This window comes from Oncorhynchus clarkii, chromosome 19 (assembly GCF_045791955.1).
Source record: "Oncorhynchus clarkii lewisi isolate Uvic-CL-2024 chromosome 19, UVic_Ocla_1.0, whole genome shotgun sequence".
NCBI classification, from domain to species: Eukaryota; Metazoa; Chordata; class Actinopteri; order Salmoniformes; family Salmonidae; genus Oncorhynchus; species Oncorhynchus clarkii.
In genome coordinates this window covers 23,426,300-23,439,919 of record NC_092165.1, presented here as the reverse complement: position 1 = coordinate 23,439,919, position 13,620 = coordinate 23,426,300, and the positions used below count along the sequence as shown (strand labels likewise).

Genomic DNA, 13,620 nt, shown 5'->3' with positions numbered 1-13,620 from the left:
ATTAGTACCCCAGGTCATCTTAGGTTTCATTACATACAGTCGAGAAGAACTACTGAATATAAGATCAGCATCAACTCACCATCAGTACGACCAAGAATATGTTTTTCGCGACGCGGATCCTGTGTTCTGCCTTACAAACAGGACAACGGAGTGGATCCTATGCAGCGACCCAAAAAAACGACTCCGAAAGAGAGGGAAACGAGGCGGTCTTCTGGTCAGACTCCGGAGACGGGCACAGCGCACACCACTCCCTAGCATTCTTCTTGCCAATGTCCAGTCTCTTGACAACAAGGTTGATGAAATCCGAGCAAGGGTAGCATTCCAGAGGGACATCAGAGACTGTAACGTTCTTTGCTTCACGGAAACGTGGCTTACTGGAGAGACGCTATCCGGAGCGGTGCAGCCAACAGGTTTCTCCACGCATCGCGCAGACAGGAAAAAACATCTTTCTGGTAAAAAGAGGGGCGGGGGCGTATGCCTTATGACTAACGTGACATGGTGCGATGAAAGAAACATACAGGAACTCAAATCCTTCTGTTCACCTGATTTAGAATTCCTCACAATCAAATGTAGACCGCATTATCTACCAAGAGAATTCTCTTCGATTATAATCACAGCCGTATATATCCCCCCCCAAGCAGACACATCGATGGCTCTGAACGAACTTTATTTAACTCTCTGCAAACTGGAAACAATTTATCCGGAGGCTGCATTCATTGTAGCTGGGGATTTTAACAAGGCTAATCTGAAAACAAGACTCCCCAAATTTTATCAGCATATCGATTGCGCAACCAGGGGAGGAAAGACCTTGGATCATTGTTACTCTAACTTCCGCGACGCATATAAGGCCCTGCCCCGCCCCCCTTTCGGAAAAGCTGACCACGACTCCATTTTGTTGATCCCTGCCTACAGACAGAAACTAAAACAAGAGGCTCCCACGCTGAGGTCTGTCCAACGCTGGTCCGACCAAGCTGACTCCACACTCCAAGACTGCTTCCATCACGTGGACTGGGAGATGTTTCGTATTGCGTCAGATAACAACATTGACGAATACGCTGATTCGGTGTGCGAGTTCATTAGAACGTGCGTTGAAGATGTCGTTCCCATAGCAACGATTAAAACATTCCCTAACCAGAAACCGTGGATTGATGGCAGCATTCGTGTGAAACTGAAAGCGCGAACCACTGCTTTTAATCAGGGCAAGGTGTCTGGTAACATGACCGAATACAAACAGTGCAGCTATTCCCTCCGCAAGGCTATCAAACAAGCTAAGCGCCAGTACAGAGACAAAGTAGAATCTCAATTCAACGGCTCAGACACAAGAGGCATGTGGCAGGGTCTACAGTCAATCACGGACTACAGGAAGAAACCCAGCCCAGTCACGGACCAGGATGTCTTGCTCCCAGGCAGACTAAATAACTTTTTTGCCCGCTTTGAGGACAATACAGTGCCACTGACACGGCCTGCAACGAAAACATGCGGTCTCTCCTTCACTGCAGCCGAGGTGAGTAAGACATTTAAACGTGTTAACCCTCGCAAGGCTGCAGGCCCAGATGGCATCCCCAGCCGCGCCCTCAGAGCATGCGCAGACCAGCTGGCCGGTGTGTTTACGGACATATTCAATCAATCCCTATACCAGTCTGCTGTTCCCACATGCTTCAAGAGGGCCACCATTGTTCCTGTTCCCAAGAAAGCTAAGGTAACTGAGCTAAATGACTACCGCCCCGTAGCACTCACATCCGTCATCATGAAGTGCTTTGAGAGACTAGTCAAGGACCATATCACCTCCACCCTACCTGACACCCTAGACCCACTCCAATTTGCTTACCGCCCAAATAGGTCTACAGACGATGCAATCTCAACCACACTGCACACTGCCCTAACCCATCTGGACAAGAGGAATACCTATGTGAGAATGCTGTTCATCGACTACAGCTCGGCATTCAACACCATAGTACCCTCCAAGCTCGTCATCAAGCTCGAGACCCTGGGTCTCGACCCCGCCCTGTGCAACTGGGTACTGGACTTCCTGACGGGCCGCCCCCAGGTGGTGAGGGTAGGCAACAACATCTCCTCCCCGCTGATCCTCAACACTGGGGCCCCACAAGGTTGCGTTCTGAGCCCTCTCCTGTACTCCCTGTTCACCCACGACTGCGTGGCCACGCACGCCTCCAACTCAATCATCAAGTTTGCGGACGACACAACAGTGGTAGGCTTGATTACCAACAACGATGAGACGGCCTACAGGGAGGAGGTGAGGGCCCTCGGAGTGTGGTGTCAGGAAAACAACCTCACACTCAACGTCAACAAAACTAAGGAGATGATTGTGGACTTCAGGAAACAGCAGAGGGAACACCCCCCTATCCACATCGATGGAACAGTAGTGGAGAGGGTAGCAAGTTTTAAGTTCCTCGGCATACACATCACAGACAAACTGAATTGGTCCACTCACACAGACAGCATCGTGAAGAAGGCGCAGCAGCGCCTCTTCAACCTCAGGAGGCTGAAGAAATTCGGCTTGTCACCAAAAGCACTCACAAACTTCTACAGATGCACAATTGAGAGCATCCTGGCGGGCTGTATCACCGCCTGGTATGGCAACTGCACCGCCCTCAACCGTAAGGCTCTCCAGAGGGTAGTGAGGTCTGCACAACGCATCACCGGGGGCAAACTACCTGCCCTCCAGGACACCTACACCACCCGATGTCACAGGAAGGCCATAAAGATCATCAAGGACATCAACCACCCGAGCCACTGCCTGTTCACCCCGCTATCATCCAGAAGGCGAGGTCAGTACAGGTGCATCAAAGCTGGGACCGAGAGACTGAAAAACAGCTTCTATCTCAAGGCCATCAGACTGTTAAACAGCCACCACTAACACTGAGTGGCTGCTGCCAACACACTGACACTGACTCAACTCCAGCCACTTTAATAATGGGAATTGATGGGAAATGATGTAAATATATCACTAGCCACTTTAAACAATGCTACCTTATATAAATGTTACTTACCCTACATTATTCATCTCATATGCATACGTATATACTGTACTCTATATCATCGACGGTATCCTTATGTAATACATGTATCACTAGCCACTTTATACTATACTATGCCACTTTGTTTACATACTCATCTCATTTGTACATACTGTACCCGATACCATCTACTGTATCTTGCCTATGCTGCTCTGTACCATCACTCATTCATATATCCTTATGTACATATTCTTTATCCCCTTACACTGTGTACAAGACAGTAGTTTTGGAATTGTTAGTTAGATTACTTGTTATTACTGCATTGTCGGAACTAGAAGCACAAGCATTTCGCTACACTCGCATTAACATCTGCTAACCATGTGTATGTGACAAATAAAATTTGATTTGATTTGATTTGATTTGATTTTAGAGCCCTAGTTACAAAACCAAGTTGGCCAAGCTCTGTACAGTATCAATGATTGACTTTTACTGTATGCCTAGAGTGTGTTATTGTAGATACAGTGGAACGGACTGTCCAGTAATCTTGATGAAGTCTAATAATGCCTCTGAGCTTCGTCTCAGCTGTCTCCACCCTTGACTGTTTGATGTGGACGGGGGAAGGTGGTGTCTGAATTTCTGGACTAATAAACACTTTGATCACCCAGCCGATTAATGTCTGATGCGAAATGAAAAGCTGCAAGCTCAAATCCCCAAATCCACCACACACCCTCCTCCCCCCTTTCCATCCCAGTCCTCTACAATTCCCAGCACCACACACGTAGGCACACACACATGCACAAATGCACACACACGCACATTCACAAACACAACCCATACACACATCCTGCAAGGGGGAGGGGGTAAAGGAAGAGAGGAGAAGAGCAGGTGGAGAAGGGGGAACTGGGAAGATTGACTGAGCAGTAGAATGGAATGAGGTTTTGGGTGTTTTAAGCTTTATTAATTTATTGTTATATAGAATTATTGTAATGTTGTGTATTGGAAGCTAGTTCTTGTACCACCTATAATTGTGTTTTTTTCCGCAGGCTGCCCATGCATCTGGCGTTCATCTTTGCCAGCCTTTTCTTCCTCGTAGTAAACCTGACATGCGCCATGCTGGTGCAGGGGGGCATAGGGGGTGGCATGGGGGGCGAGGCGGGCGAGGCAGAGGTTCGGCAGGTGGTGCTGGCCCGGGTGCTGGTCAACGACAGCCTCTTCGTACTCTGCGCCATCTCGCTGGCTGTGTGCATTTTCAAGATTGCCAAGATGTCCTCGTCCAACGTCTACCTCGAATCCAAGGTACTGGGCGGTCCATCAATCAAGCATTAAATCAATCAATTAGCCAATAAGTCACTTAACCAATTAGCCAACTAACCAATCAGTTACTTAATCAATCAATTCATTGATTAATCATCTATATCATCCCTTAGTGCTCTAGAGGTGCACCATACGGCAGGTAGCCTAGTGGGTAAGAGCATTGGGCCAGTAACTGAAATGTTGCTGTTTCGAATCCTGTGCCGACTAGGTGAAAAATCTGTCTGTGCCCTTGAGCAAGGCACTTTACCCTAATTGCTCCTGAAAGGCGCTCTGGACAAGTGTCTGCTAAATGACAAAAATCCCAAAAATGTAATACAATATCTCTCTCACCCTCTCCCTACCTACGCTGTAGGGTACGTCAGTGTGCCAAGCTACTGTCATAGGTGCTGCAGTCATCCTGCTCTACACGTCCAGGGCCAGCTATAACCTGGTGGTGGTGGCTCTCTCTCCAGAGAACCGTCCCAGCGCCTTTAACTACAGCTGGTACAACGTCTCTGACCAGGTAGGATAGCCGTGGTTAGGAATACACACACACAAGCGTAAAATGTTGACAATGATCATGAAGATTGTTAGTGTTAAGTCACTGAGAGGACTAGGGGCGTGTGGGTCAGGCCTGTTAAACCTTCAGTGAACTCTGCTGTCCTAGACATTCAAAGCTTGCTGTTCTGCCAGCCAAACACTCACCCCGGGTGTCTGACATAATCATCTATTATAGGGCTGATCAGTCTGCAAACACTGTGTGTATGTGTCTGTATGATTAGGCTATGTCTGCAACTAATCCGCAGTCACATCCATTCTGCGTTAGTTGCATAGATGTTAGTTCACACACATTTTTGGGGGGTTTTCTCTGTCTCAACTGTGCACACGAGTATGCCCAATTTAAGTGTCAATGCGTGTACAATGTGGATATGTATGTGCCCGTCTGTGTGTGTTCTGCTTTTACATGACTCTGTGTGTGTGTCTGTGCGCACATGCGCACGTAAGCGTTTGTGTTTGTGTGCGTGCATGTGTTGTTTGTGCCTGTGAACACTAAGCTCTTTTATATCACTCTATATTTAAGTGTATATGCCACTTATACAACAGTTGCCAAAGAAACAACACTAAAGCACACATGTACTGATGGAAATAACATGTTTTCAATTATAATTTCATTTTGATAACTGAATTCATATTTTTTCATCTATCCACAAAATCCGGTTGTTTAATCTTTAAGAACGAGCACTATATGTACCGTATGTGTGTATGAGTCCCTCTGTGTGTATCTGTGCATACATCTCATGTTTACGACCATTCTCCAGTCTCCCTTCTAAATTGACACTTGGCTTGAGTTCAATCCGTCCAGAAGACATTGATGACAGAGCCATTCTATCCAGATCTGTTTGCTGAGTGGCTGAGAGCAATGTGGCTTCTGCAGCAACAATCCATTTGGATTGGGGGGGATTTGGGATTTGGGAGGATATGGGCTCTGTGGGGGAAAGGTCTTCATTTGTCTATAAATAACCCAGCTAGGCCACTAGGCCAGGCGAGGAGAGGGGGGGGGGGGGGGTCACAGCAAAGGACTGCCTGGTGCTAGTGACCTAGATCTGGTCTCAAACCCTGAGACAGACGGCCCTGTACTGGCTAGTCTTGGGCCACTGTGTGTGTTTGGGTGACTGTCTGTCTTGGTTTATTGGTTTAAATGTGTCTTGTTGAGTAAGTGTGTCACAAATACATACACTCGCAGACCCACACACACTCACACTCACGTGTCTTTGTTTCTGTTTCTATGTCTACAATCTTATCTATCTAATCTATCCACGTCGGTTTGTGTTTGTATTTGGGATTATCTGAGAAATTATCTTAAAGTATGTTTCTGTCTCAGTTGAGGGCTGACCCCATTTAGTCAAATGGTCGATTGGTTGGTTGGTAGGTTGTTGATTGGCCAAGATTTTTTTCTGTTGAGTAGTCAATAACAATACTGAACAAAAATATAAATGCAACATGCAACAATTTGAATGATTTTACTGAGTTACAGTTCAATCAATTAATTAGGCCATAATCCATGGATTTCACATGACTGGGCAGGGGTGCAGCCATGGGGAGCCAGGCCCAGCCAATCAGAATTTGTTTTTCCCCACAAAAGGGCTTTAATACAGACAGAAATACTCCTCAGTTTCATCAGCTGTCCGGATCGCTGGTCTCAGACGATCTCGCAGGTCAAGAACCTGGATGTGGAGGGCCTTGGCTGGCGTGGTTACACGTGATCTGCGGTTGTGAGGCTCATTGGACATACTGCCAATTTCTCTAATTATGGCTTAGGGTAGAGAAATTCGTAGGCAACAGCAGTGGTGAACAGTCATGCATGCATGCCAATTGCACACTCCCTCAACTTGAGACATCTGTGGCATTGTGTTGTGTGGCAAAACTGCACATTTTATTTTCCCCAGCACAAGGTGCACCTGTGTAATGATCATGCTGTTTAATCAACTTCTTGATATACCACACCTATCAGGTGGATGGATTATCTTGGCAAAGGAGAAATGCTCACTAACAGGGATGTAAACACATTTGTGCATAGAATTTGAGAGAAACATTTCTGGGATATTTTATTTCAGCTCATGAAACATGGGACCAACACTTTATATGTTGAGTTTATATTTGTTCAGTATATATACAGAGCATTCGGAAAGTATTCAGACACCTTGACTTTTTCCACATTTTGTTACGTTACAGCCTTATTTTCTCAAAAGTTATTTTACCCCCTCATCAGTCTACAGTCGTGGCTAAAACTTTTGAGAATGACACAAATATTAATTTCCACAAAGTTTGCTGCTTCAGTGCTTTTAGATATTTTGTCAGATGTTACTATGGAATACTGAAGTATAATTACAAGCATTTCATAAGTGTCAAAGGCTTTTATTGACAATTACATGAAGTTGATGCAAAGAGTCAATATTTGCAGTGTTGACCCTTCTTTTTCAAGACCTCTGCAATCCGCCCTGGCATGCTGTCAGTTAACTTCTGGGCCACTGTGTGTAACCACTGATGTCAGCCCATTCTTGCATAATCAATGCTTGGAGTTTGTCAGAATTGGTGTGTTTTTGTTTGTCCACCCGCCTCTTGAGGATTGACCACAAGTTCTCAATGGTCTGGAGAGTTTCCTGGCCATGGACCCAAAATATCGATGTTTTGTTCCCCGAGCCACTTAGTTATCACTTTTGCCTTATGGCAAGGTGCTCCATCATGCTAGAAAAGGCATTGTTCGTCACCGAACTGTTCCTGGATGGTTGGGAGAAGTTTCTCTCGGAGGATGTGTTGGTACCATTCTTTATTCATGGCTGTGTTCTTAGGCAAAATTGTGAGTGAGCACACTCCCTTGGCTGAGAAGCAACCCCACACATGAATGGTCTCAGGATGCTTTAATGTTGGCATGACACAAGACTGATGGTAGCGCTACCTTGTCTTCTCCGGACAAGCTTTTTTCCGGATGCCCCAAACAATCGGAAAGGGGATTCATCAGAGAAAATGACTTTACGCCAGTCCTCAGCAGTCCAATCCCTGTACCTTTTGCAGAATATCAGTCTGCCCCTGATGTTTTTCCTAGAGAGAAGTGCCTTCTTTGCTGCCCTTCTTCACACCAGGCCATCCTCAAAGTCTTCGCCTCACTGTGCGTGCAGATGCACTCACACCTGCCTGCTGCCATTCCTGAGCAAGCTCTGTACTGGTGGTGCCCCGATCCCGCAGCTTAAATCAACTTTAGGTGACGGTCCTGGCGCTTGCTGGACTTTCTTGGGCGCCCTGAAGCCTTCTTCACAACAATTGAACCGCTCTCCTTGAAGTTCTTGATGATCCGATAAATGGTTGATTTAGGTGCAATCTTACTGGCAGCAATATCCTTGCCTGTGAAGCCCTTTTTGTGCAAAGCAATGATGACGGCACCTGTTTCCTTGCAGGTAACCATGAAAGACAAAGGAAGAACAATGATTCCAAGCACCACCCTCCTTTTGAAGCTTCCAGTCTGTTATTCGAACTCAATCAGCATGACAGAGTTATCTCCAGCCTTGTCCTCATCAACACTCACGCCTGTGTTAACGAGAGAATCACTGATATGATGTCAGCTGGTCCTTTTATGGCAGGGCTGAAATGCAGTGGAAATGTTTTTTCCGGATTCAGTTAATTTGCATGGCAAAGAGGGACTTTGCAATTAATTGCAATTCATCTGATCACTCTTCATAACATTCAGGAGTATATGCAAATTGCCATCATACAAACTGAGCCAGGAGACTTTGTGAAAATTAATATTTGTGTCATTCTCAAAACCTTTGGCCACAACTGTATATACAGTACCAGTCAAAAGTTTGAACAGACCTAATCATCACAAATAGGGCTATCTTCTCTATACCACCCCTACTGTACCTTGTCACAACACAACTGATTGGCTCAAACACATTAAGAAGGAAACAAATTCCACAAATGTACTTTTAACAATGCACACCTGTTAATTGAAATCCATTACAGGTGACTACCTTCATGACTACCTCATGAAGCTGGTTGAGAGAATACCAAGCATGTGCAAAGCTGTCATCAAGGCAAAGGGTGGCTACTTTGAAGAATCCAAAATCTAAAATTTATTTTGATTTGTTAAACACTTTTTTGTTTACTACATGATTCTATATGTGTTATTTCATAGTTTTGATGTCTTCACTACTATTATACAATGTAAAAAATAAAAAACCCTTGAATGAGTAGATGTGTCCAAATTTTTGACTGGTACTGTATATGTATAGTTTAAACTAGTGATATGTTTTTGCATTGGAATGCATCTCAATCCACCACATCCACCGATCGATCGTCTGTAGCTTCCGAACTGTCTGGCCTACAACTATTATGTGCACTTGTGTGTGTCTCCATGTGTGTATTTTTTCTGTGTTTAATTTCTCTAATTGTTGGATCTGTGTGTGTTTTCCCTCCAGGCAGACATAGAGAAGATCAGTGGAGAGGCCTACATCATCTTTGGGATCATCCTCTTTTTCTGGGAGCTGCTACCCACCAGTCTGGTCGTGGTCTTCTTCAGGGTACAGAGGCCCAATCAGAACCTAGTAAGACCACCGGATGGTATTTTTTATTTATTTTTTATTTAACCTTTATTTAACCAGGTAGGCTAGTTGAGAACAAGTTCTCATTTGCAACTGCGACCTGGCCAAGATAAAGCATAGCAATTTGACACATTCAACAACACAGAGTTACACATGGAATAAACAAAACATAGTCAATAATACAGTAGAACTAAAGAAAACAAAAAGTATATATACAGTGAGTGCAAATGAGGTAAGATAAGGGAGTTAAGGCCATAAATAGGCCATGGTGGCGAAGTAATTACAATATAGTAATTAAACACTGGAATGGAAGATGTGCAGAAGATGAAAGTACAAATCAAATCAAAATCAAATCAAATTGTATTTGTCACATACACATGGTTAGCAGATGTTAATGCGAGTGTAGCGAAATGCTTGTGCTTCTAGTTCCGACAATGCAGTAATAACCAACAAGTAATCTAACTAACAATTCCAAAACTACTGTCTTGTACACAGTGTAAGGGGATAAAGAATATGTACATAAGGATATATGAATGAGTGATGGTACAGAGCAGCATAGGCAAGATACAGTAGATGGTATCGAGTACAGTATATACATATGAGATGAGTATGTAAACAAAGTGGCATAGTTAAAGTGGCTAGTGATACATGTATTACATAAGGATACAGTCGATGATATAGAGTACAGTATATACGTATGCATATGAGATTAATAATGTAGGGTAAGTAACATTATATAAGGTAGCATTGTTTAAAGTGGCTAGTGATATATTTACATCATTTCCCATCAATTCCCATTATTAAAGTGGCTGGAGTTGAGTCAGTGTCAGTGTGTTGGCAGCAGCCACTCAATGTTAGTGGTGGCTGTTTAACAGTCTGATGGCCTTGAGATAGAAGCTGTTTTTCAGTCTCTCGGTCCCAGCTTTGATGCACCTGTACTGACCTCGCCTTCTGGATGATAGCGGGGTGAACAGGCAGTGGCTCGGGTGGTTGATGTCCTTGATGATCTTTATGGCCTTCCTGTGACATCGGGTGGTGTAGGTGTCCTGGAGGGCAGGTAGTTTGCCCCCGGTGATGCGTTGTGCAGACCTCACTACCCTCTGGAGAGCCTTGCGGTTGAGGGCGGAGCAGTTGCCGTACCAGGCGGTGATACAGCCCGCCAGGATGCTCTCGATTGTGCATCTGTAGAAGTTTGTGAGTGCTTTTGATGACAAGCCAAATTTCTTCAGCCTCCTGAGGTTGAAGAGGCGCTGCTGCGCCTTCTTCACAATGCTGTCTGTGTGAGTGGACCAATTCAGTTTGTCTGTGATGTGTATGCCGAGGAACTTAAAACGTGCTACCCTCTCCACTACTGTTCCATCGATGTGGATAGGGGGGTGTTCCCTCTGCTGTTTCCTGAAGTCCACAATCATCTCCTTAGTTTTGTTGACGTTGAGTGTGAGGTTATTTTCCTGACACCACACTCCGAGGGCCCTCACCTCCTCCCTGTAGGCCGTCTCGTCGTTGTTGGTAATCAAGCCTACCACTGTTGTGTCGTCCGCAAACTTGATGATCAAGTTGGAGGCGTGCGTGGCCACGCAGTCGTGGGTGAACAGGGAGTACAGGAGAGGGCTCAGAACGCACCCTTGTGGGGCCCCAGTGTTGAGGATCAGCAGGGAGGAGATGTTGTTGCCTACCCTCACCACCTGGGGGCGGCCCGTCAGGAAGTCCAGTACCCAGTTGCACAGGGCGGGGTCGAGACCCAGGGTCTCGAGCTTGATGACGAGCTTGGAGGGTACTATGGTGTTGAATGCCGAGCTGTAGTCAATGAACAGCATTCTCACATAGGTATTCCTCTTGTCCAGATGGGTTAGGGCAGTGTGCAGTGTGGTTGAGATTGCATCGTCTGTGGACCTATTTGGGCGGTAAGCAAATTGGAGTGGGTCTAGGGTGTCAGGTAGGGTGGAGGTGATATGGTCCTTGACTAGTCTCTCAAAGCACTTCATGATGACGGAAGTGAGTGCTACGGGGCGGTAGTCGTTTAGCTCAGTTACCTTAGCTTTCTTGGGAACAGGAACAATGGTGGCCTTCTTGAAGCATGTGGGAACAGCAGACTGGTATAGGGATTGATTGAATATGTCCGTAAACACACCGGCCAGCTGGTCTGCACATGCTCTGAGGGCGCGGCTGGGGATGCCGTCTGGGCCTGCAGCCTTGCGAGGGTTAACACGTTTAAATGTCTTACTCACCTCGGCTGCAGTGAAGGAGAGACCGCATGTTTTCGTTGCAGGCCGTGTCAGTGGCACTGTATTGTCCTCAAAGCGGGCAAAAAAGTTATTTAGTCTGCCTGGGAGCAGGACATCCTGGTCCGTGACTGGGCTGGATTTCTTCCTGTAGTCCGTGATTGACTGTAGACCCTGCCACATGCCTCTTGTGTCTGAGCCGTTGAATTGAGATTCTACTTTGTCTCTGTACTGACGCTTAGCTTGTTTGATAGCCTTGCGGAGGGAATAGCTGCACTGTTTGTATTCAGTCATGTTACCAGACACCTTGCCCTGATTAAAAGCAGTGGTTCGCGCATTCAGTTTCACGCGAATGCTGCCATCAATCCACGGTTTCTGGTTAGGGAATGTTTTAATCGTTGCTATGGGAACGACATCTTCAACGCACGTTCTAATGAACTCGCACACCGAATCAGCGTATTCGTCAATGTTGTTGTCTGACGCAATACGAAACATGTCCCAGTCCACGTGATGGAAGCAGTCTTGGAGTGTGGAGTCAGCTTGGTCGGACCAGCGTTGGACAGACCTCAGCGTGGGAGCCTCTTGTTTTAGTTTCTGTCTGTAGGCAGGGATCAACAAAATGGAGTCGTGGTCAGCTTTTCCGAAAGGGGGGCGGGGCAGGGCCTTATATGCGTCGCGGAAGTTAGAGTAACAATGATCCAAGGTCTTTCCACCCCTGGTTGCGCAATCGATATGCTGATAAAATTTAGGGAGTCTTGTTTTCAGATTAGCCTTGTTAAAATCCCCAGCTACAATGAATGCAGCCTCCGGATAAATGGTTTCCAGTTTGCAAAGAGTCAAATAAAGTTCATTCAGAGCCATCGATGTGTCTGCTTGGGGGGGGGATATATACGACTGTGATTATAATCGAAGAGAATTCTCTTGGTAGATAATGCGGTCTACATTTGATTGTGAGGAATTCTAAATCAGGTGAACAGAAGGATTTGAGTTCCTGTATGTTTCTTTCATCACACCATGTCACGTTAGCCATCAGGCATACGTCCCCGCCCCTCTTCTTACCAGAAAGATGTTTGTTTCTGTCTGCGCGATGCGTGGAGAAACCCGTTGGCTGCACCGCCTCGGATTGCGTCTCTCCAGTGAGCCACGTTTCCGTGAAGCAAAGAACGTTACAGTCTCTGATGTCCCTCTGGAATGCTACCCTTGCTCGGATTTCATCAACCTTGTTGTCAAGAGACTGGACATTGGCAAGAAGAATGCTAGGGAGTGGTGCACGGTGTGCCCGTCTCCGGATTCTGACCAGAAGACCGCCTCGTTTCCCTCTTTTTCGGAGTCGTTTTTTTGGGTCGCTGCATGGGATCCACTCCGTTGTCCTGTTTGTAAGGCAGAACACAGGATCCGCGTCGCGAAAAACATATTCTTGGTCGTACTGATGGTGAGTTGACGCTGATCTTATATTCAGTAGTTCTTCTCGACTGTATGTAATGAAACCTAAGATGACCTGGGGTACTAATGTAAGAAATAACACGTAAAAAAAACAAAAAACTGCATTGTTTCCTAGGAACGCGAAGCGAGGCGGCCATCTCTGTCGGCGCCGGAAGTAGAGGGCTAGTAGCGATACTGGGGTGCAAAGGAGCAAGTTAAATGAATAAATACAGTATGGGGATGAGGTAGGTAGATACATGGGCTGTTTACAGATGGGCTATGTACAGGTGCAGTGATCTGTGAGCTGCTCTGACAGCTGGTGCTTAAAGCTAGTGAGGGAGATATAAGTCTCCAGCTTCAGAGATTTTTGCAGTTCGTTCCAATCATTGGCAGCAGAGAACTGGAAGGAAAGACAACCAAAGAAGGAATTGGCTTTGGGGGTGACCAGTGAGATATACCTGCTGGAGCGCGTGCTACGATTGTATACCAGTCAATCAAGGAGCTAAGGCTGGGCGATATGGCCTAAAACTAATATCTAACATTTTTTCAAACTTATGGGCGACTCACGATATATACTGTATATCGATTTGTTTTATGTTTTCTCTAAAT

The 13,620-nt window shown here is 45.9% G+C and overlaps 1 protein-coding gene across 1 annotated transcript in view; it reads left to right on the top strand.

Annotated features, from left to right (window-relative positions):
• The window catches only part of LOC139374944 (G protein-coupled receptor 137Ba-like), a 43,017-nt gene that overhangs the window by 17,959 nt on the left and 11,438 nt on the right, over positions 1-13,620 (top strand). The window contains exons 3-5 of the mRNA XM_071116204.1: positions 4,022-4,274; positions 4,645-4,794; positions 9,245-9,370. Coding sequence (XP_070972305.1) covers positions 4,022-4,274; positions 4,645-4,794; positions 9,245-9,370 — 529 coding nt within the window. The remainder of the gene's footprint in view (positions 1-4,021; positions 4,275-4,644; positions 4,795-9,244; positions 9,371-13,620) is intronic.